The 25000-nt window shown below is 39.0% G+C and overlaps 2 protein-coding genes across 4 annotated transcripts in view; one reads left to right on the top strand and one right to left on the bottom strand.

The window, feature by feature from the left end:
• SEL1L3 (SEL1L family member 3) overlaps positions 1-8240 on the top strand; it is a 24449-nt gene extending 16209 nt beyond the window's left edge. For both annotated transcript variants that reach the window (XM_039361530.1, XM_039361531.1), the window contains 4 exons: positions 1382-1509; positions 3661-3763; positions 3841-3913; positions 7651-8240. In XM_039361530.1, coding sequence (XP_039217464.1) covers positions 1382-1509; positions 3661-3763; positions 3841-3913; positions 7651-7814 — 468 coding nt within the window. In that variant the 3' untranslated portion in view covers positions 7815-8240. The remainder of the gene's footprint in view (positions 1-1381; positions 1510-3660; positions 3764-3840; positions 3914-7650) is intronic.
• A 5435-nt stretch (positions 8241-13675) lies between these two features.
• Positions 13676-25000, bottom strand: part of SLC34A2 (solute carrier family 34 member 2) — a 41978-nt gene continuing 30653 nt past the window's right edge. For both annotated transcript variants that reach the window (XM_039361512.1, XM_039361513.1), the window contains exons 10-13: positions 23968-24135; positions 22925-23041; positions 21792-21916; positions 13676-19525 (exon numbers count right to left, since the gene is read on the bottom strand). In XM_039361512.1, the coding sequence (XP_039217446.1) occupies positions 18959-19525; positions 21792-21916; positions 22925-23041; positions 23968-24135 (977 nt within the window). In that variant the 3' untranslated portion in view covers positions 13676-18958. The remainder of the gene's footprint in view (positions 19526-21791; positions 21917-22924; positions 23042-23967; positions 24136-25000) is intronic.

A 25000-nucleotide genomic window follows, 5' to 3' on the forward strand; every position in this document is an offset into this window, starting at 1 on the left:
AACCATGTAGGACAGGGACAGACTTCAACGGATAGTTAGGACTGCGGAAAAAAGAATCACAATGAGCCTGCCTTCCATTGAGGACCAGTATCCTGCACAGGCCAGAAAGATGGCTGAGAAAATATCTAGAGACCCCTCACATCCTGCACACAAACTGTTTCAACTCCTCCCCTCAAGACGACGCTGTAGGGCATTGCATGCCAAAAGAACTAGACAATTTGCTAATCAACTAATTCCCACAACACTGTCCTATGCCCCGGGATGTCAAACCCGATAGTAGGGTTGTATAATTGTTATTCTTCTTATCTTTCCTATTAGCTAATTCCTTAGCTTCTCATGATGATAACTTTGTTGTTTGTAATCTGATGATTTATGTTGATTGCTTTTATTTAGTATCCAATGACTATCATTGATTGACTGTGACTATCTTATGATTTATGGTGGTGTTTTATAATTATGATAATGATTTATCAGTTTGTTGTTTGTATGTACACTGAGAGCGTATGCACCGGAGACAAATTCCTTCTGTGTCCATTCACACATGGCCAATAAAGAATTCTATTCTATTCTATTCTATTCTATTCTATTCTATTCTATTCTGTTCTGTTCTGTTCTGTTCTGTTCTGTTCTGTTCTATTCTATTCTTATTTCTATTCTATTCTTAATTCTATTCTATTCTATTTTCTATTCTATTCTATTCTTATTTCTATTCTATTCTATTCTATTCTTATTTCTATTCTATTCTAAATTCTATTCTATTCTATTCTATTTTCTATTCTATTCTATTTTCTATTCTATTCCATTCTGTTCCCTTCCATTCCATTCCATTTTATTCTGTTCCATTCTGTTCCATTCTATTTTCTATTCTTTTCTTTTCTATTTTCTATTCTATTCTATTCTATTCTATTCTATTCTATTCTATTCTATTCTATTTTCTATTCTATTCTATTCTATTCTATTCTATTCTATTCTATTCTATTCTATTCTATTCTATTCTATTTTCCATTCTATTCTTAATTCTATTCTATTCTATTTTCTATTCTATTCTATTCTTAATTCTATTCTATTCAATTCCATTCTATTCCCTTCCCTTCCATTCCATTTTATTCTGTTTCGTTCTGTTCCATTCTATTTTCTATTCTATTCTATTCTTTCCATATTCTATTCTATTCTATTCTATTCTATTCTGTTCCCTTCCGTTCCATTCCATTCCATACCATTCTATTTTCTATTCTATTCTATTCTATTCTATTCTATTCTATTCTATTCTATTCTATTCTATTCTATTCTATTCTATTCTATTCTATTCTATTCTATTCCATTCATAACAGGAATCTTGCTAGCAAGTCTGTCCAATTAACCATCATTTTATCTCTTCCAGGGATTCTTTAATTTGGCTCTGCTTCTGGAAGAAGGTTATTCTATCCCAAGTTATATTTTAGATCGTTTAAAGATTGACAGCTCCGTCCACTCCAGAAATATGTCCCTCCGTGAAGAGCTTTATGAAAGGTAGGCCTGCTTTTATTTTATTTTTTTAGGGATACTGAAGTCAGAGTTGAACGTTTAGAGTGGTGCCTGTGGAAGATTAGCACAAATGAGTTGTGTGAATGAAGCAAGTATCACAGCAATCATAACCCAATTTTTAAAATTTGGGAGAAACATTACTTTTTAAATTAAACAGCAAAAAGTGTACTTAGAATACAGATTTTGGACAGTTGGCAATGAATTAAGGAAGGGCCCAAGTGGAGCTAGAATTATAATTTTAAATTAATATAGAAGAATGCCTCCTGTGGGAAGCTTTGACTGTTTTGTTTTGTTTTTAAATGAAAAAGAAATAGGATGGGACTTTGAGGATCGGACACAGGAGGGAGCCAGAGGATAATAAAAAGTATAATTGAATCCCCAAAGGGAGCAAAATATTGAACACTTTGAGTTTTTCTCTGGATAGTTTTGAAAAATGGTCTTTAAAACTATCTGACATGATGGGTAGGTGGAGGGTTAATTGCAATTGCAGAAGAGAAATAAGCTACTCCAGATAAATTTGGAGATTAATTTGAAAGTGGATATAAGTATGACGAGCCATGAGAAGGATTTGGGGAAAGGTCTATTGGACATACAAACGAAATAGTCTGCTGTTTCATTGCCTAAAGGAGATTTTTTTTTTAATGGATTAAAGGACTTCTGTTGTTAAGAATGAATTTTGGATTTTATTTTTAGTTAAGAGCTGAGATATGGGGTGAAGAGAGCATATATTGTCTCTTAAGAGATAGTGATATATTATTAAAACTGTACTTGTTGGAATTAAGGGGAAGTTACTTCTCTTCCTTTCTCTTCTCTTCTCTTCTCTTCTCTTCTCTTCTCTTCTCTTCTCTTCTCTTCTCTTATCCTATCCTATCCTATCCTATCCTATTCTATTCTTCTCTTCTCTTCTTCTATCCTATCCTATTTTTCTCTTCTCTTCTCTTCTCTTCTCTTCTCTTCTCTTCTCTTCTCCTATCCTATCCTATCCTATCCTATCCTATTCTATTCTTCTCTTCTCTTCTTCTATCCTATCCTATTTTTCTCTTCTCTTCTCTTCTCTTCTCTTCTCTTCTCTTCTCTTCTCTTCTCCTATCCTATCCTATCCTATCCTATTCTATTCTTCTCTTCTCTTCTTCTATCCTATCCTATTTTTCTCTTCTCTTCTCTTCTCTTCTCTTCTCTTCTCTTCTCTTCTCCTATCCTATCCTATCCTATCCTATCCTATCCTATCCTATCCTATTTTTTCCTCTTCTCTTCTCTTATCCTATCCTATCCTATCCTATCCTATCCTATCCTATCCTATGTTTTCTCTTCTCTTCTCTTCTCTTCTCCTATCCTATCCTATTTTTCTCTTCTCTTCTCTTCTCTTCTCTCCTCTTCTCTTCTCTTCTCCTATCCTATCCTATTTTTCTCTTCTCTTCTCTTGTCCTATCCTATCCTATCCTATTTTACTCTTCTCTTCTCCTATCCTATCCTATCCTATCCTATCCTATCCTATCCTATCCTATCCTATCCTACTCTCCTCTCCTCTCCTCTCTCCTTCCCTTTTTCCCCTCTTCTTATATTTTTTTTACTTTGCATTTGCTTTTATTCTCATTTGTAATCTTTAATAAAATTATTTCCCCCCCCCAAAGTGTAGAAATTTGTCATCTTAATTTGCAAATATTTCACAGTTCAATAGGGAATTTATACATTTTATAAATTGGGCTGTGCAAATGCAGATCACGGGCAGCATAGAGTGGGAAAATATATATTTTTTTCCATTAGAACTGTTTGTGCGCCCCTGGAAAGTGATTGCTTGTCCTGTTCCTGGTTCTTGTTGCTCAGCCCAGCTTTTGATCTTTGCTGCCATGGAGCCAACCCGGAATGGGGCGAAGCCTTGAGATATGGTAGCTGAAAGGATTCCGGTTTAAACTAGATGCAGCCCTTTGCAGTTAAGCAGCAGCTGCAAAGCAAGACAAAATTGATGAGACGATACGGCTGCCTTAAAGAGTTGCAGAGGTTGGCAGGGGTGCGTCTTCCAAAGGACTTTTTTTTTTACTGTGTTCTCCAAAAAAGCCCCTTATTACATAAAGCCTAAATCTTACAAATTACTAAACGTTGTTTTTTTTTTTTTTTTTTTTAAATGATCTTCCGTAGATGCTGGAATTACAGTAACCAAGACTCGGTCAGCCCCTGCACGTTAGCTTTGCTTTATCTACGGCTGAGGATTTTGTCCGACGACATCCTCCATTCTGACCTGGTGCGTACTCGTCCATTGCCTTTGGAGTAACTGCTGGAGATTTTGTGGCTCTAATACCAGCTTCTGTTTTGTTGCAGATTTACTATTTGGGCTGCCTCTCTCCCTATTTGTTGGTCGCTTTTGTCCTTTGGCGTTTCTGGTGTCTTTCAGGTAATTATTTACAATAGCTATAGCAATAGCTCTTAGACTTATATAGCGCTTCGCCGTGCTTTACAACCCCTCTCTAAGTGGTTTACAGAGTCGGCATCTGTTATGGATGGATGGATGGATGGAAGGAAGGAAGGAATAGCAAATAGCAATAGCTCTTAGACTTATATACCACTTCACCGTGTTTTACAGCCCCTCTCTAAGTGGTTTACAGAGTCGGCATCTGTTATGGATGGATGGATGGATGGATGGAAGGAAGGAAGGAAGGAAGGAAGGAATAGCAAATAGCAATAGCACTTAGACTATACACTGCTTCATTGTGTTTTATAGCCCTCTCTAAGTGGTTTACAGAGTCAGCATTTTGCCCCCAACAATCTGGGTCCTCATTTTACCGACCTTGGAAGGACAGAAGCCTGAGTCAACCTTAAGCCGGTCAGGATCGAACTTTCTGGCTGTGGGCAGAGTTAGCCTGCAATGCTGCATTCATGATTGACATTACTGCATTATTTACAATCATAAAATCATGGAATAGAAGGGACATTGGAGATCTTCTATCCAGCCCCCTGCTCAAGACAGAAGACCTTGAATAATAATAATAATAATAATAATAATAATAATAATGATGATGATGATGATGATGATGATGATGATGATGATGATGTTGGAAGGGACCTTGGAGGTCATTGAGTCCAACCCCCTGCTCTTATACTATCCCAGACAAACGGTTGCCCAGTCTATTCTTGAAAACCTTAATTCCCCAATGTTCATTAAAACATAACATAACATCACAGAACACATAACACAATATAACTTAACATAGCATAACATAACAACACATAACACAAAGCACAAACACATAACATAACACGTAACACATAACATAACATAGTACAGCATAACATAACATAACAACATAATATAACATAACACAAAACACAAACATATAACCCAACATATAACATAACAGAACACAACACAACACATCATAACATAGCATAGCATAGCAGAGCATAGCATAGCAGAGCATAGCATAGCATAGCATAACAACATAACATAACATAACATAACATAACATAACGTAACATAACATAACATAACATAACATATAAAAGCTTAATTAATTCAATTGAAAACCTTAATTAAAAATTTAGCATGACCGTGCAAATGGAAAAGGTCTGTACGATTAGAATATGAAGGCTTTTAACTTCAAACATTCTTTAAACCAATGGTCATAACTACCTGTAGTTAAGACCTAGATAAAAGTGTTTGGCCTTTTTGTTTAAATCAAAGGGACATTAAACCAATCTTCATTTAGCAGGTCCAAGTGTCAATATTTCCAACAAAGGCACAAATTGGTTGTTCCCGAAGGAGGTACTTAACCGATATTAAATCTTGCTATTGGCATAATGTCAGCTAACGTAAAGGATGCATCTTAATGGCATTTGATGTAAATTGATTTGGTTAACTTGGGATTTTGCAAAAATTGGGAAGAACGCCGTTTTCTCCAAAGGCTTCATTAAATGGAAATATATATATATATATATATATATATATATATATATATATATATATATATATATATATATATTTTAAAAAACAATATAGATTTCAGAGAGGCTGTGATTTTGGTGATGAAATACATTTCCCTGTGGGTTAGAGAGGGGCACGTGCCACGAAGAAGCGAGTCCATCTTCAAATTAGCTTTCTGGTTTTTCTGGGGGGGGGGGGAACACCCTATTTTGCGACTTGTGGCATGACGTCTCTCTCCTTCTTTTTGGGAAATTACGCTATCCAGCAAATTATGTCTCTCTTGAAAGGAAAGGTTGAATGACAGAAGACATTACCCATATTTTATTTTATTTTATTTTTTTAAAAAAAGAACCACAGCACTGGCTTTATGATCAGCTCTGAACTATTAAAAGAAAAAACTCTCTGTTCATGGAAGACACCAAGATATCCCCAGCTGGTTTAAACCTGTTTTTAGGCACTTTGCCAACTCAAGCATTCCATCAGGTTACAAAACGAGACAGATTAATAGTAGATTATTAACAAGGCGAGCTAATGGATAGCAAGAGGAGATAATTTTCTTTACAGGTTTTTTTTTGTCCTTTCGCCTTTGGAGAATACTGGAATAAACCACGAGATTTTGCTGATAACTTTACAGCTTCAGGTTAAAGTTATCTCTTCTGAAGTAGGTTACTCACTCCGGAGTGGACTGAAATGTTAGCAGGCAGGAGTTTTAACTGTACACCATTACGCATCTAAAATCTAATACGGGGTGTGATTTTTTTGCGCTGAACCAAATTGTGTCGGGGAGCGCCGTAGAAGAAAGACAGGATCTAAAATTCTCAAAACAAAAGGAGCACCAATTAGTCAACCAATCAGCCATCAACCAAGAAGAGACTGGACAGCTATCTTGTCAGACATGGTGTAAGGGTCTCCTGCTTGAGCAGGGGGTTGGACTAGATGACCTCCAAGGTCCCTTCCAGCTCCGTTATTCTATTCTAGTACGTCACAAAAAGCCACAACTGTAATAGGTTTTCAATCAATCAGCGACAACCTTGATCCGTAAGGCTTCACAGCCAGATGGGACAATTAAAGATGAAAGATGAGGTGGGGAATCTGTGCAAACTAGGAACTTGCGTTCTTTAAAGCTGTTTTCTCACCGTTTCACAGACTGTTTGGTTCACGATAACTGCGCTGTGGATCCAATCAGATTCTGTAGGGTTTAAAATTACATGTCTTTACAAATCTCTGCTTGGATAGAACTAGCCAGCGTTTGTAAAATAAATGCCCTTTCCTCCGTATCTACGGAGATTCTCAATCATCCACCGAAGCTGCTTTTTCCACGAGGCAACTGAACTTTCTTGTTTTCCCTTTGAAGACGTTTCGCTTCTCATCCAGGAAGCTTCTTCAGTTCTTTCCTCAACAATTTGGGGTGCCTTAGAGTCAGGGTTGACTCCTGGCGAACTGCCAGGAGAAGCTCCTGAAACTTTCTGGGAAAGATTTTGGAAATGGTTTTCTCTTACCTGCTTAAGAAGAGACTAGACAGTCACTTGCCTGATATGGTGTAGATTCTCCTGCTTGAGCAGGGGGCTGGACTAGAAGACCTCCAAGGTCCCTTTCAGCTCTATTCTATTCTATTCTATTCTATTCTATTCTATTCTATTCCATTCCATTCCATTATTCTATTCTATTCTATTCTGTTTCTATTCTATTCTATTCTATTTCTGGGAGGGTGTGATTGGCCCAAAGTCACCCAGCTGACTCTATGCCCAAAATGAATAGAATAGAATAGAATAGAAAAATGAAGAATAGAATAGAATAGAAACAGAATAGAATAGAATAGAATAAAACAGAATAGAATAGAATAGAAACATGAAGAATAGAATAGAATAGAAACAGAATAGAATAGAATAGAATAGAATAAGTGTAGAATAGAAAAATGAAGAATAGAATAGAATAAAAACAGAAAAGAATAGAATAGAATAGAATAAGTGTAGAATAGAATAGAATAGAATAGAATAGAATAATATAATAATAGAATAGAATAGAATAGAATAGAATAGAATAGTAGTAAGTGTGAAAAACTTAAGTGATAAGTATTTTTTCAGTGCCATTGTAAGAAATGCTTATAAATCAAGGACTATCTGTATAGCTTTACTTTAAGTTGTATTTGCGTAGTGGCCATTGACCGCAATGAAGAATTCATTTTGTTCCTGTTTGGTTGTGTTGTGCAGCCATCCCTCACCTAGATAGTTCAGCGGTGGCTGAAGGAGGACCTCTTCCTACGGATGAAGACCCAAACCAAAGCAGCAGACCAGCAGAACGTGGAGCGCCTCCTGACCCAAATGGCTTGGAGGGGGATTCCTTAAACCCCCAACGTCCCCGTTCAGGAAGTTGAAACACATGGACGAGTTGTCTTCACAAACCCCTTCCTTTTCCAAGTGGTAGTAAAATGTCCTCTTTTTCCTTTGGATTTATTTGGAGCGCCTGGTGAGGAAGCATGCATGATCTACACCCAAGTCAACCTCCTTCCAAATCAAGAGGAAGATAAAGCAATGGTTTTGAGAAAGAAGATCATTTCTGCAAAGCATTTTGAACATTCTCCAATTTGCTACATAGCGTGTCCGTGTTAATATTGGGAAGGGCCTGCTGCCATGACTTCAACCACTTTTGACTGACATATGAAACCATTCTTCTAAGACTTGTTTATTCCTTGATTTGAGTGCATAAAGGATCCCATTATTTACATCCCTCTTCAGCTGGGGATCAACGAAAGACCTTTATTTGTTTTATATAATTTTCAAAAAGGAACAAAAAAAAAAAAGCCCCACGGTTTACACCAGCGCCTTCATTTATATATTTCATTCTTACTTCTCAGGTTTCTAAATTTCTTTTAAGAGCTGTAACTATTAGAGGAGAATGTTGTAATTTCCTTTAGCCAAGGCTTCTGGTGTTAACTGTTTGTGATCGTATTTTTCTTGTGTTTTCTTTTGTTGCACTTGCATTTTGGTCTGTGATTGTAAAATAAAAATTATTATTATTATATTTCATTCTCTGTCGTCATTTTGCCTTTAATTCCAGGTCATTCAATCAAGAACCAATCTGCCCCATTGTTCAAGGCAATTTGATGCTCTTATTCTGATTATGGTTTCATAATATGGAGAGGAGGAACAATTTTCTGGATGGGGGATAGGGAACCACACCTAGAATACCGCATCCAGTTTTGATCACCACAAATTACCAAAAAAAAAAAAAAATGTTGAGACTTTGGAAAAAGTGCAGAAAAGAGCAACTCAGAGGATTAAAGGCCTGGAGACTAAAACATAGGAAGAACGGTTGCAGGATTTGGGAATGGGCAGTCTAGAGAAAAGAAGCACCAGGGGGGAACATGATAGTAGTATTCCAGTATTTGAGGGGCTGCCACAAAAAAGAGGGGGGGGGTCAACTTATTTTCCAAAGCACCAGAAGTCAGGACAAAAAACAATGGATGGAAACTCATCAAGGAGAGAAGCAACCTGGAATTAAGGAGAAACTTCCTAACAGGGAGGACAATTAACCAGTGGAACAGCTTGCCACCAGAAGTTGTGGGTGCCTCAATACTGGAGGTTTTTAAGAAGAGACTGGATGGCCACTTGTCTGAAATGGTATAGGTTTTCCTGCATGAGCAGGGGTTTGGACTAGAAGACCTCCAAGGTCCCTTCCAGCTTTATTTTGAATTATATAGCCATGTCTGCTGTTAATAAGCTCCTATGCCTATAACTTGAACAGATCATTCCCTATTAATTAACTGCAGGACTTGAAAACCAGCCAGTAACATTTAACAGAATAACAGAGATGGAAGGGACCATGGAGGTCTTCTAGTCCAGCCCCCTGCTCAAGCAGGCATCGCTATACCATTTCAGACAAATTTGTTGGGAACAATCAGAGAAGAGAGTATTCATTAATGATTAAGAGTTGTCAGACTACGTTGTGATGATGCCACTCACATTTTGTTTGACATGTGATGGAATCGTCTACATTCACTCCAGAATAATTGTTTGGGCCTTAAAAGCCTTAACCAGGTTGTAACCTGGATATTTACAGGACCATCTTCCCGACCTTCCTCCTTTCTTGCATTCTCAGCATTGCTCCGGATATCAAGTGTATCGAGTTTAGACGTCTGAACACCAAGCTATTTTTATGGTCAATCCCAATTTTGTAGACTGCAGATATTGATGATTAAAAAGACCAAGATTTTATTTTTCTAGAGTTTGATTAAAACATGGCTGCTCAGAAAGCTGTTTGGCTGAACGTTATTTTGAATACAGCTCCTGCGGCTGTTTTATTACGTGCTGCTGATAACTGATTGATCTTATTATATGACTGCATTTTATAAGTTACCTTCCATTAGCTGAGTGGAAAAGCATCAAAAGTAAATACGCCTGTAAGAGAAACCAAGAAATATGGGCTAATGTGGGAATTCATTAGAGTAAACAAGAAAGGGATTAATAATCTTAAACGTGCCTATTCTTATCATTTCGATGTTATGATGTCAAACTGTACTAATTATTTAACAATTAAGATTGCAAATAGAGTAGGTTTATAACCCTAATCTCCTGCAATAAACTATAATATTTAGTGAATATTAAAATGTCAGAAATTTAACAGGCGCTAATTAGTCACAATGGTTGAAGTATATCATTTCAAGATAGCTTTCAGATCAGTATTTGGCCTGGATTTCTTTCTTTCTTTTTTTTCCTAAAGTAAGTAAATGCTTGTTAAATATCAACTCGTTGTTGTCCCAAGGCAAAAAGATAACAAAGCTGGGTTCTGTCTCAATCTGTAGGGATTAGATTAGCCTCAGAAATTTGTGTTCTGAGCTGGAATAGAATAATAATAGAATGGAATGGAATGGAATGGAATGGAACGGAACGGAATGGAAAATGGAAAATAAAAAATAGGAATAGAATAAAACAGAATAGAGAATAGAATAATTATTAGACTAGACTAGAATATAGAGTAGAGTAGAATAGAATAGAAAGTAGAATAGAATAGAACATAGAAAATAGAATATAGAATAGAGTAGAATAGAATAGAAAATAAATTAGAATAGAATAGATTATAGACTGCACTAGACTACACTAGAACATAGAAATAGAATAGAATAGAATAGAATAGAATAGAATAGAATAGAATAGAATAGAATAGAATAGAATAGAATAGAATAGAATAGAATTCTTTATTGGCCAAGTGTGATCAAACACACAAGGAATTTGTCTCCGATGCAGAAACTCACAGCATACATTCAAACAGCAAAGTGACAGGTCATAGATCATAAATCATCCTTACAAACATTAACATAAGATACAAAAAACAAGTGATAAATCATAAGATACTAATGGGAGAAGATAGTTAGAAAGACGAGAAGATGAGAAAAGAAGACAAAGGAGAAGATGAGAAGGATAATAGCAATACAGCCTACTACATGAGTAAATACTCAAATTTTTCCAAAATATATTGATTCTTGAGGTCGAAATGCCGACAAACAAAATCATCGTTAATCATCCTCAAGGATAAAGTGAAACCTGAAGTTGGTGGCTGAAGATTTGGGTTGTCATCACTTTCTGAGAATTTGATTTTTCAACTTCCCAAACTAGCAGCAGCTCAGGATTATCTGAGTATCAGGTGTAAGATAATTATATATTAGGGTAAGGAAACTATAGCTAGCTTCCTACGCTAAGGACCGTTGGTGATAATCATAATTAAAAATGACTCAGTCAACCATGATTACATTTTGCTAGATCAAAGACGAATCCCAGCAATCACAACAGCCAAGGAAACTTGATTATGCTTTAACATGGTTTCTATTACTCTTTCAAAACTACATCTTGCCATATTACGATCCGGTATTATTTCCCCAAGAACATATTCAAAACATAGTTATATAATGGGTGGCCCTGGGGAATGTATTTACACTCATGTGAAACTGCATGACTTTATTTTATTTGCAGAAATCACCATAATAACCAGGTGCCTAGGTAGGGAAGGCCAATGTGACAACTGTAATGACGTCAAATTGTAGATACTAGACAGTGGAAAACACCATGTCAACAGTTTCTTGATTGGAAAGGAGTAATAAAATGTAGCTAGGAAGATAAATGCATGAATACTCAAGGTTTTTTTCTTTTTAAGCATGACTTCTAGATAGTTGATGAAAAGGCTTTATTATAAAGCTTAGATATAGACCAGGGGTAGGCAACCTTGGCTCTTTTAGGACTGGTGGACTTCAACTCCCAGAATTCCTGAGCCAGCCATGCTGAGGGGAAAGGGAGAGGTTTCCAAGCTGAACCAAGCTGGCTCAGGAATTCTGGGAGTTGAAGTCCACCAGGCATAAAAGAGCTAAGGTTGCCTACCCCTGATATAGACCTTTTCATCAGCTGATTCTAGGCTGTCATCCTCTGTTTGATGTTCTTCGCCAGCAAAATGAGGTTGTCTCCAGTGAGTTTGTGTGGTTAAAGAAGTTCTCAGCTAAGGCCCAAAGACAGTTTCCAAATGTCTTTGGGAATCTATACTATAACGCCACAGAGGCAGATAAGTAGCAATGGATGATAGGCATCCATATGGTAAATTAGCTCAACAACTGGACCCTGGACTCACAGCTGACCAGAGAAAAACCTGAGGGCATCTATTTCAATCTGGTACGCACCAGATGTTGGTAATGCAACTTTGTTGTCCATTAATCAGGACGTGATGGCTCATGAAGAGCATCAAACCAAGCTTAGAACCAGCTAATGAAAAAGTTGCATTACCAAACAACTGGAGGACACCAGAATGGAGTAGATGCCCTCAGGTTTTTCTCTATCACAGCTGGAGCTGGTCAGCTGTGAGGCGGAGGTCCAACTGTTGAGCTAACTTACCTTATGGATGCCTATCATCCATTGCTCCTTATCTGTCTCTGCTGTGTTATAATATAGATTTCCAAAGATGTTTGGAAACAGAAGAAGGCCTTAGCTGAGAACCTCTTTAACTACACACTGGAGACAACATCATTTTGCAATTCAACCAGGTTTACTTCTGAGCAGGCCATCAATTCAGGTGCACATCAGTGGAGACAAGAATAAGCTTTTCTTTTCTCCTAACCGTCTCCCTTTTTCAGCAGGTGGGTATTAATGCAAATAATTAGATTACACTATTGTGTTTTCCCGTTGAAAGGGTGACATCTTAACCTTAAGCTTCCTAAAGGCTGTAGCAGAAGTTAATGAGGTGCATTTAAAAAAAGCCTTCCAGATGTTGCCTTTAAACAAGGATTTAAAAGTTCGTGATCGTGTGGTTTTAGATGCCATGCTCTGTAGACATGATAGATCAGACATGTCAAACTCTCAATGTCACATGACGTCGGGCAATGTATTGGGACTATTTTGCCATTGCCGGCAATGGGGTGGTGGGCACGGCTTCCGTGTGACACATCTGGTCCACGAGCTGGCAGTTTGACACCCCTGTGATAGATGATAGTAGCAGTAACATCTATCTGACATATTTTAAAACATTTTTGCTAACCTTTCTGGTGGCAAGTGCCATCTATAAAACATTTTGGCTCCTAGGCACTTGATAAGTTGGTGGCTTTGATTATGTTTGATACTTCCAGATTTCCACATGCCATAATCCATCTTAAATAGGATTATAGGCAGTCTTCCATAATCTAATCCAGGGGTAGTCAACCTTGGCTCTTTTATGACTCGTGGACTTCAACTCCCAGAATTCCTGAGCCAGAAGCTGGCTCAGGAATTCTGGGACTTGAAGTCCACGAGTCATAAAAGAGCCAAGGTTGACTATCCCTGATCTAATCCTTTAGATCAGATGGGCAATCTTCCCCATTGTGTAGATATAAACTACTGCAAGATGCTAAGGAAAGAGAGAAGTTGTGTTTATTAGATTTGAAACTATATTTTGATGCTTGTTGTTTGGTCTGGCTAAAAGAGTGGGTGAACCTCCAGAATAAAAGGCTACTTGAATTAGAATGTCATGGATTAAAATTTGGATGGCACAGTTATTTTTGGTATGACAAGATTAAAGTAAATGTTGGTCCAAATGTTGTCCCTGGGTTGAAAGCCCGCTGAAGGATTGATTGATTGAATGAATGATGAATGCATTTCATAAGTAGTAGAAAATAAATGTACGTACATGTATGTATGGTTATAAATAAAATGTACACATGATGTAAAACAGCACTTCATTATTATAACTGATGCGTTTTAATAAAAAATATAGTTTCATCGTTCATCGTCTTTTCAAAATCTTTTAATTTTCCATTCAATATTGCATTCAATATCCTGTCATTCTCTTCCAATGAGACAAAAACCATGCCAAATTAGAATATTCCATTTTACATTTTTGGTCATTTGTAGTTTTATCCGTTACATTGTTTTATCCACAGTTAAGGAAGAACTCTCGTTATAAAACAAACAAAAGCCCAAAGGACTAGGATGTAAAAAAAAACAAAATAATAATAGTTCCATATTTTAACGCATAACAGAAATTAAAGCATGACGCGAGAGGCAGTTTGCTTTCTTTTCAACAAATCTTATTAAAGTAGACAATATTCCCACTCATTCTTTTTCTAAGCTATTTTCCAGAAGACTTTCCACCCCCCCCAACATTCCTTATAAACACCACAACGTAAAATACGCAATACATAATTAAATTTCACAAGCCGTTCCTTAGAGAACACACATGCAAAACTGTACACTAAAAAAAAAAAGAAAACACATTATAAATAACGGGAAATGCTAAAAAAAAGAAAGAGATGCAGTTCCATGATCTGATATTTTCAGAGGGGACTCTGGAAGACTCCTAGTTTTCAACTGGACAGAAGACAACTTTGTTTATTGCAAGACAGGACAATTTAATGTAACCTCCCTGAAACTGGAACTTGCCTATTGTCTTCTACTGCAGTTACCTATTCATATCCCAGCAAGCAAACTTCAAGTTAACAAGAGAGCACCAGGTTGGAGAAACAGAATCCAGGAAACACTCATGGTTAGGCAGGAGATACTTTGAAGGTCCTAAATTATCTGTGAAACTAACATTGACCTTCAAGTTGGACTTGTGAGTCCTTTCCTCTTTTGTGGGGTTAGTATGAGGACGTTGAGGTTAATGAGGACACCTTACGTGAAATGGGGGCCATGTTCCTTTCTGATCTACAACTTTAGAAAGCAAGAGGAACCCTGGTTGACCCTAACCCTAACCCTGGTGGACACATCCTGGTTGTCTTGTTTTGAACAGCTGGCCATAGCGCCTTCAAAACGATCTCAAAATTCAAATTTCACCCGCATATCAAAACCTAATGACCCTGGTGAGAACTTGGGTAAACAGTTTGCTGCTGTTTTGGGGTTAAAGAGGGCTATGTTCATTGGGTGGTTGTAGAACAGGTGTTTAACTGTGCAATCAACTGACTAAAGATGTTGAACTAAACATGGTGATGAAGATTCATCAATGGCTAGCTGCCTCACCTGCTCCTGTCACATGTCTTTGGGAGCGGGCAGCCGTATAAAATCCATTAAATTAATTCCATAATTGTGACGCAGATGCCACTGGCAGGTTGCAGTGCTTCAACTTTGAAGACCATCTACCCTGGTGGGATGGCAATCATAAATGTAGCATTCTACAAAACTGGTGGAGATGGTTGCAGTGGTGGGACTTGTCTTTCTCTCCCCATCTTCCCTGTTCAAAACGAATATTTTGTTTCCCAGCTGATTCAGTTTGCCAGCCTTCCTTCCACCTTAGGAATGAAAAGTCAGTTTCTAATCACCAGATTAAGTTATGAAGACAAAAACACATTCTTGGTTATGTTTATGTCCAATCCTTACTACGCATATTTCTCTACCGAGGGACTGAAAAACACAACCGTTATCCATCCAATATGAAATGGGTGAATTAAGGGGACATTGATTCATCCCTCGAATAAAGTAGCTCGGGGGGAGCTTAAATATTGGGTTCATAAAGCAGAGAGAAAAATAATATCTGTATGTATAAACATTAAGTGTGTTGTATATTCTTTTCTCTTTCCTAATCTCAGTCTTGTCCAATTTACTCCCCTTCTTATGCGTCCCTCTGGTTCTACATAAAACAATATTAAATCAGCCCCAAAACATGTTCTACTTCTCAACTTTTGTGAACGTGTCCGCTAGTTCTTCAACCCCGTCAGTTGACTTCAACTGCTCTAATCCTTAACCACTCGCCATGTTGGCCCTTGGAAATCCAACTTCCTTTTGCTTGGAAAGAGTTCCCACTTTCCCTCTAAACCACGATTCCACCGAAGGGAACAAAAGGTAGATTGAGTTACAGCATCGGAGTCAACCAAGCAGAAAGCAGAAGTGGGAATACAAAGGCATTCCTTCTGTTCTTCTTCCCCAAGTTTTTGAGAAGACAGAAAGTCTACAGAATTGGTGTAGCATTCTGCTTCACAAATCTGAGCAACCCCCCTGCTAATATTAATGATTGAGTGTGAAGACATCCCCCCCCAAACAAGCAACACAAGAACATTATCATAAACAACGTGAGAAGAAAGATTGGGTAAAGTTCCCCTCAAAAACGGGCGGGTTAGTTGCATAGCTGCAGCCACCATTTTGATTTTTCTGACTCTCCCTCCCCCCCTGACCCCTGGTTTATTAAGTGCTTTATTTTGGCTGTGTCCTGCTGTTTCTGCCAAGTGCCAATTATTATTAATTGCATAGAAACTTCATTTCTATGCTATTGCATCATAATTAATCAATTTCTGCATAAAACTGATTAAATGTTGGTGATGGTTTCATTTTAGGCTGGCTGTTTAGCTTCTGAATGTTTCAGAAAAAGCTTCTTCTTCTTCTTCTTCTTCTTCTTCTTCTTCTTCTTCTTCTTCTTCTTCTTCTTCTTCTTCTTCTTCTTCTTCTTCTTCTTCTTCTTCTCCTCCTCCTTCTCCTTCTCCTTCTCCTTCTTCTCTTTTATTGATCTCACCTGGTGACCTTCACATGAACATCACCAGCCGGTCACATGGCATGTAACAAGTCATGGAGAGTCGTCACAGGACTCATTGACCACGTGAGATCAATAAAAGTGGAGAAGAACTGAAGCAGGAGGATGTCACTCAGCTGGTGATGAAACATTGGGAAGCTAAACAACAAACTTGGAGAATCAACCACCACCACCATCTTCCACCCAAGCTACAAATGTTTTCTATCTTTGCTAAGTTGATTAAATATGTAGCTTTCTTAAAAGCACTTGGAGCCCTGCAGATCCAAGTATTTGTAAAAAAAAAAAAAAGTGGCCTCTTTCTAGTACAAATACATCAAAATTACTTTTCCATTAAAAGGTCCTTTGGGTGAAGCACAGGTAATTAAATTTTGAGTAAACCTGCATGAGATTCTTCATTTGCTTTCTAAGAAATGCATATATAAGCACTTCTAAATTTCACTGATAATCGGGAGCAATAAATGGAAGACCCAGACAATTTCTCCACTGTAAACTATCCATTTTTTTTTAAAAAAGCTGAATTTGCCTTGTACTCTTCTTGATATTTTTAGCCAGCATATACTAAGTTCATTTATATGGACTTCCAGCATGAATTCCTATCCGAGATAATCTCTTTGCAAATATTTTTTTTTAAAAAAAACAGCACAATCCATTCTCTGTCGCTGAGCCCTTTTAAGTCTCAGGGATTCTGATAAGAGTGATTCACGTTTAATTCTATATCTATATCGAGATAAAATTCTTTATAATAGTCCATTCCAAGAAATGTAGAATAAAGTTTTGCAATAAAGGGCATCATGAGGAAAATGGATGGATCGTCATATCAGCTGCCAGAATATCAGCCCACGAGGCAATAAACAGAACGATAATAATTGGATTTAGGTACCGAGCAGAATGCAAGGGGCATTAAACTGTAATAGAGCACAGCACATCTCAAGATATGAATTAATTCTCTTTTTGATCTTGCTGACCTAATATTTTACCTTGAAGCAAAAGACTAATTTTCTTTTCCGCAGCAGGGGCTTATCATAATCTTGGTAACCAGGTTTCATCCTGGTTGACTTCTCAGTGGCTTGAAATGAGTCCCCCCCCCCATATGCCAGCAAAAGTTATGAACTGCAACGTCGTCTACGTAAATTTGTTCCAAAGATCTAAAGAGCTCCTCGTTAAAAGAGTTTCTCTCCAAATACGGGGCAAAGCTCATCTACAAATTGCTTTCTTTGATCTTGAAGGCTGATTGTATACTGCTGCTTGTGAACAAACTATTGTTTACAGTGGAATAGGACAACTCGCTGTGGCCAACTTGCCTTGGGATTCAATTCAATTTAATTATTTAAAATAATTTAAATTTTTGCCATTCAAATTTTGTCCCTCCTTTGGCGTCCTTACTTTAAGGATTCTCTTCCACCATTTCTTCCATATTACTGTAACTCGTGTCCCACGATGAGTTGTGCCACGGCAGCTGGCTGTGGCAAGCTGTCCTAGACCCATTTACAGAACAGTGCACACACAACCAGACACCTTCGCACCCAACAACAGAGGTAAAAAAGGTTGTATGCAAGAGCAATAGGGTTTATCTCACCCGGTTTTGGGACATTCCATGAGTTAATGCTTCTGGAACATGAGGTAATATTTTTAGGGCAATTCACTTCCTCAAAACACATCCCCCCCCCATAATTTAATCTAACCAGGAGGAGAAAACTTGTGAATGCCCCCCCCCACGTGTACCCTCTTCTTTCTCTTTATCCTGTGTCTGTAAACCAGAAATGGCATTCCTGCATAACATACAGAGATATAGCAGCTACATTCTTCAACAATTGTTCTCTCTAAATTCAGCCTTCAAATAATTTAGGCCCCGTAAAAGACAAGTGCTCTAGAAAGTTCATAAATTGCACAAACCACAGAACCTATAGTACTAAAATATATATAGATAATTTCTTGAACACACACCTCAACCAGCCCATCTGGAAGGTTTTAGAAAATTCGTATGGTTGAAGAGGTCGGTGTGGAACACACTATATTACATTTTTGTTTTAACAATGGCATATGCCTGAACACTCGAAAACATTTGGATCGAGGGAAACGCGGCTTTAAAGCTCTTGCTGAAAACCTGATCCAACTGAGATATGACATGACATAACACATGGCTAGATGTCCTACTTGTGGGTCTGATGACGATGAAGAACTTGGAGTACGTTGGGCTTCTACAGGACTACAAATGAGAGAGTTTTAGCAGGGATGGGCAGTGTTTGCCCACACATCTCTAAAACACAAGTGGCGTACCTGCCCACAGGCCTTCCTTAGCTTGGAGACGAGTACAGGACTTCACTTGTTCCCTGGCTTGTGTAGATGTGAGGTAAGGCTTTGACCTTACTGATATTTTGAATGGGCATCTTGTGATTTAGACATGACTTAAGGGGTCCTGACAACCACCGTTACCCATCACTGGTTCAGTCTTCTCACTGAGTTCAAGTCACTGGGACACGTTCCCCGTTTTCCCTCTAGGCAGATCCCCAGCATTCTGTCCTTGGACCTCCATTCTCAACGTCTCCCTTTCTGCTACAAGGCAGTGGTGCTCGGGTCCGCTTGCTCTGGTTTTGTGGCCTTGCAAAGGCAGTTCTCTTCATCGGCCAGCGATACAGGATTCTCGTGAACTTCCATCGCTTTTGTTTGCTTGGCTTCTTCGCTTGGGTCACCTGCCTTGTTCCAATGACGTTTGCAACAGCAGCAGCAATATCTGCCACAGGCGACTCCCACAGCAGTGATGACATCATCCCAGGGCCGCAAGGAGTGCATCCACCGAGGAAGGAAGTCCCAATTCCGAAGCGTCTCAGGGAGCAGGTGTGGCTTCTTCTTCTGCAGAAGGTGGACGATGAGCACGAAGATCAAGGCCGCAAAGATGGGGACGGCCACAGCCACCAGGTAGGGCCAACCAGCCACCGAGAGGCCAAACACAGCCAAAGGGATCAAGAAGAAGCAGGAGAGGAGGTAGAAAATGGCGAACCATCGGTACTTGGCGGTGATGTTCCCCAAGGCTTTTGACAAGCGGATGGGGATGCGCATAAAAGGTATCGGGTACCAGAGGATAATCCCAGAGATATTGAAAAAGAAATGGCACAAAGCAATCTGGAAACAAACACAGTTTAAAGGAGACGTCAGAGGAACACCGAGACGATGCACTACACGTACATACCCTACAATTATCCCTTGTTTTCTTTTCTGACACTGAAACCTCTCCTATTACCTGGCTTATTGAGAACTCCCAGGTTGTATAAACAACTCGGTTCCCTGCTACACAACTCCCAGTTCAAAGGAATAGGAGCCATGCCAGAGAAAATCCTTAGACAGCTCACGTGGCTGTTAGAAAACCGGTAAAACCCGATGGTTGATGGCTTCACATGGTGTACACGTAGACTACATAAATATCAAGAACCAGCATGTTTTAAGGCCCCCCCTTTCTCCCTAAAATATCCAGTTAAAATAACCGCTTTGAGAAAGATGGCAAGTATCAAGGTTGAATTTCTAAGATGCTTGCTAACTTCTGTCGCTACTCAGCTTGCCATAGAAACAGGGGGGAAGGGAAGCCTGGGAAAGAAATGAGAGTTTTTTAAGACGTAGTCCATGGACCACGAGAGCCAAGGTCAGAAACGCAGATGTCTGACGGAGAAGTGGACCTCTCCCATTATAAACTAAAGAGGTGTCATTGGGCAACGTGAACAGTTGGTGGGTGGGGGGTTATGGAAAGCTATTGTTAACTAACCAGTTTTTTACGTGGGAAAGCCAGGGTTGATTTTGCTTCTTCAGTACTGAGATGTGTATTCAATAAAATTTATCTTTTAGGGCACTTCAAACTGTAAAGTTTCCTCAATGCTGAATTCGCTAGCTCAGTGTTTCCCAAACTTGACAATTTTAAGGCATGTGGACTTCAACTCCCAGAATTCCACAGCCAGCAACGCCTTAAAATTGTCAAGTTTGGGAAACACTGCGCTAGCTGGATGGTTGGCAATAAGAGGATTTAAACACAGGGAAAGAGTTTAGATCTCGTCTCTATAGTGTTCTTGATCTGACCATGATAGTTTTTGTGAGTTTAACTTCATGAATCAGATAGATACATTTTGTCCTCTGCATTAGAGACATGAGTGCTTCTTTGCTTTGAAATCAAATCCGAATTCAGAACAAAATGGTCGAGGATGGCTTCCATTTGAACTAAAACTGGAAAAGGATCATCTGTCAAAGAAGAGAAGGCTAATGGGAGAGATGATAGCTATCTTTCCAACTTTGAAGGACTTCATAGGAGAGAGAAGGTGGATATATTCTCCATAGTGTCTATGGCATGATGGCAAACTTTTTAGAGACTGAGTGCCCAAACTGCAACCCAAAACCCACTTATGCATCATCGGGTGCCAGATGGGTGTGGCCCATTGGGTGGGCATGGCTGCGGTGGTAACAGCAGACTGGGTGGGACTAAAAAGTTCAATCAATCAATTCCAACTTTGCAAGATCTTTTTTTTCCCTGTGAGAAGTTGAAATTGACTGATTAATTGAACCTTTTTTTTTTTGGCACATGGTGGCAGAGGCCTAAAGCGAAAAGGTTTTATAAAACCCAGCTGAAGGTCTAGGACTGGGGTGACGGTGCACATGCCCACAGAGAGGGCTCTGAGTGCTGCCTCTGGCACCCGTGCCATAGGTTCACCACCACTGGTCTATGGGAAGGGCAAGAAACCAACAGATAGTAGCTTTATAAAGGGAGATTTCAGACAAAATCTCTTTTTAAAAACTTTTAGTGTTGGAGCACCCACAACTTCTGGAGGCAGGTTGTTCCACTGATTAATTGTTCTAACTTTCAGGAAATTTCTCCTTAGTTCCAGGTTGCTTCTCTCCTTGATGAGTTTCCCTCCGTTGCTTCTTGACCTGTCTTCAGGTGTTTTGGAGAACAGCTTGACTCCCTCTTCTTTGGGGCAACCCCTGAGATATTGGAGCACTGCTATCATATCACCCCTCATCCTTCTCTTCAATAAACAGATGACACTAACTCTTAATAACTACAACTAAGGGTAGGTATTACAAAACACTGCAAGCCATTGCAATCAAGTTGCAATGTTGTGCTTTTCTCTCTCTTCTGATCCTAACCCCAGATCCACTTAATCATAATTAGTACAAACTGCATTTTGGGCTTGATAGCTAAAAGTAGCCATCCAGAGTTTCTGCTTCTTTTCTGAACCAGTTTAAATCCTTAGTTTGAAGTAACAAACTAAGGATGCCCCTTTTGGGACCTAAAAGGAAAAGGTTGTGGTGAAGACAACGTTAAAAACCCAAGAGAGATGGGAGTCATTTTAGTTGAATTGTGTGTTCTATCAACAAAAGAGGCTTTCAAATATCAAAAAGTACTCACCTGTAAGGAATATTTCAGCCGGTTCCCAGGACTGGCCATTGCAGCTAGGATGGCTGTTGTCGTCGTCCCGATATTTGATCCCAAGGTTAGGGGATAGGCCCGTTCTATACTTATAACCCCAATTCCTGACGGGAAGAAAGCAGGAGGAATTGCGTCATTTCATTGTAATGATATACAACGCTATAGACTTCAAAATGTTTCCTCTGCATCAATTTGTTTTGAGCGAGTGGCTTTCCCAGAGTCCACAATTCTGAATCATAGTAGAATCCTTGCTCTTAAGTTGTGGGGAAATGTGGAAATCCCAGGCAGTTCAAACTGATATAAAGGTTTACGGCAGTGGTTCTCAACCTGTGGGTCAGGACCCCATTTGGGGTCGAACGACCATTTCACGGGGGTCGCCAAACAATGCAGTCCGCCATTTTTTTCCCCCTTTTCCTTAGCTGTGCTACTCCCTTTTATTCTGTTGGCTTTTGAAAGCCAATAGAAGAGACTCTCTTGAATAGAGTCTAATTCTATTGGCTTTCAAAAGCCAATAGGAATTGTCCAGGCTGTCTCTGCCCTGCTGAGCCTGCCAAAAGACCCATTCTGCAAACGGTGCTGCACCAGTTGAGTAGTCTTCGACTTACGACCGGTTGAGTAGTCCTCGACTTACGACCGGTTGGGGGTCGCAGCATTAAAAAGGTTGAGAACCACTGGTTTACGGCAAGCTCAGGCTCTCTACAAAAATCTGAGCTACTAACGGTCAAAGCAAATTGGCGGTAGATAGTAGCCGTGGTGGCACAGTGGCTAGAATGCAGCATTGCAGGCTGATTCTGCCAACTGTCAGCAGAATGATCATAAATGTGAGTCAGTGTTCAAGCGTCCGCATGTAAATCATGTGATCATGGGGAGGCTGCGATGGTTGTAAGTGTGAAAAATTGATTGTAAGTCCCTTAACTTTGAACGGTCACTAAGTGAGCTATTGTAAGATGAGGACTGTCTGTACTGTGGTATATAATGCAGCAGCTACCCTGCTGCAGATTAATCCAGCAAATGAAACATTGGCGGATGCTACTTCGCTTAAATGCACACACAAACAAAATATAATAACAAAAAGGCCCGTTGGGTTACGTACATACATAAAACTCTCTTACCAACAAGTGGAGTAATAGCAGAGGTGAAGACTGAACTGCTTTGGACGATGAAGGTCATACCAGCTCCTACGAGCATAGCCAGATAACCGGTTACCCAAGAAAATGGAAACGGAAAGTCTGGAAAATGGAAACATAAGAGATGCCAGGTTTATGCAGCATGTTCTGTTCTACCTAATCCTTTGTCTTAAATATTGCAACAGAATAACAGAGCTGGGAGAGACCTTGGAGGTCTTCTAGTCCAACCCCCTGTTTAGGCAGGAAACCCTCTACCATTTCAGACAACCTCTTCTTAAAACCCTCCTGTGTTGGAGCACCTACAATTTCTGGAGGCAAGTAGTTCCACTGGTTAATTGTCCTCACCGTCAGGAAATTTCTCCTTAGTTCTAGGTTGCTTCTCTCCATGGTTAGTTTCCATCCGTTGCTTCTTGTCCTGCCTTCAGGTGCTTTGGAGAATATTCTATTCTATTCTATTCTATTCTATTCTATTCTATTCTATTCTATTCTGTTCTGTTCTGTTCTGTTCTGTTCTGTTCCGTTCCGTTCCATTCCATATTTTATTCTGTTCTATTCTGTTCTATTCTATTCTATTCTATTCTATTCTATTCTATTCTATTCTATTCTATTCTATTCCTATTCCATTCCATATTCTATTCTATTCTATTCTATTCTATTCTATTCTATTCTATTCTATTCCATTCCATTCCATTCCATATTTATTCTATTCTATTCTATTCTATTCTATTCTATTCTATTCTATTCTATTCTATTCTATTCTATTCTGAAATACTTTTGACCCTATAACTGCTAAGAAGAAGCCACTTTTCAATGTCTTTAAAAAAATACTTTTTTGTTCAACTTTCATTTTCATTTCTTGCATTTTTTGCTTCTCCCCCCGCCCCCCCTCCTCGCTTCTTTGCTTTTTTTTTCTTCCTTACCTTACATTCCCTTGTATTTCATTTTTATCTCCTTGTTTAAAACTTTAATAAAAGTTAGATACCCAAAAGAAAAAAAAAACAAGCAAACAAACAGTGAGAAACACTTACCCATATTGAGTGTTTTCTTGATCACGTTGGCAACTTGTCCTTTGAGGACCGAGTTCAGCAGCTTGACGATCAACACCAAGCAAGTGCAGAGGACAAGCAAAGAGAAAGCAAGCAGGATCAGACCAATGGCCAAGTCCTGCAGCTGGGATCCTACAAAAATGTGCTTGCCTACAAAAGGAGAAGAGTCAAGTCAACAAAAGTCAATTGACGTTAAATGTCCCATTGTGGCAGGAAAATTGATGATCGGGGTTGAAAGTCAAGATGGCGGCCGTACAATCACAACTCCACTAGTGTTTTTATGGGCAGTGCTTCACTTTTTGGACTTTTTTTTGCTGGTACTCGTGATTTGAACCATTCCTTCCTCCTTTCCCAAACTCACACGTAACTTAAGCCTTAATTCAGATGCTAACAATTTGCACTTCCACAAAGTACAGGTGGCCCTTGACGTACAACTGTTCGTTTAGTGACTGTTCAAAGTGACAACAGCACCCTTATGACTGTTGCCACATCCCTAGGGTCACCTGACCAAAATGTGGATGCTTGGTTCATATTTATGATGGTTGCAGTGTCCCGGTGTCACGTGATCCCCTTTTGCAACCAAGTAAAATCAAGAGGGGAAACCAGATTCGTATAACAACCACTTGTTACTAACTTAACAACTGCAGTTAGAACAATTAATCAGTGGAACTCCTTGCCTCCAGAAGTTGTGAATGCTCCAACACTGGAAGTTTTTAAGCAAAGATTGGACAACCATTTGTCCAAAATGGTATAGGGTTTCCTGCCTGAGCAGGGGGTTGGATTATATGACTTCCAAGGTCCCTTCCAACCTATTCTATTCTATTCTATTCTATTCTATTCTATTCTATTCTATTCTATTCTATTCTATTCTATTCTACTCTACTCTACCCTACCCTACCCTACTCTACCCTACTCTACTCTGTTCCATTCCATTCCATTCCATTCTATTCTATTCTATTCTATTCTATTCTATTCTATTCTATTCTATTCTATTCTATTCTATTCTATTCTATTC

This window comes from Crotalus tigris, unplaced genomic scaffold (genome assembly GCF_016545835.1).
Source record: "Crotalus tigris isolate CLP2741 ecotype Arizona unplaced genomic scaffold, ASM1654583v1 scf7180000019298.7629538967:1458412, whole genome shotgun sequence".
Classification (NCBI taxonomy): Eukaryota; Metazoa; Chordata; class Lepidosauria; order Squamata; family Viperidae; genus Crotalus; species Crotalus tigris.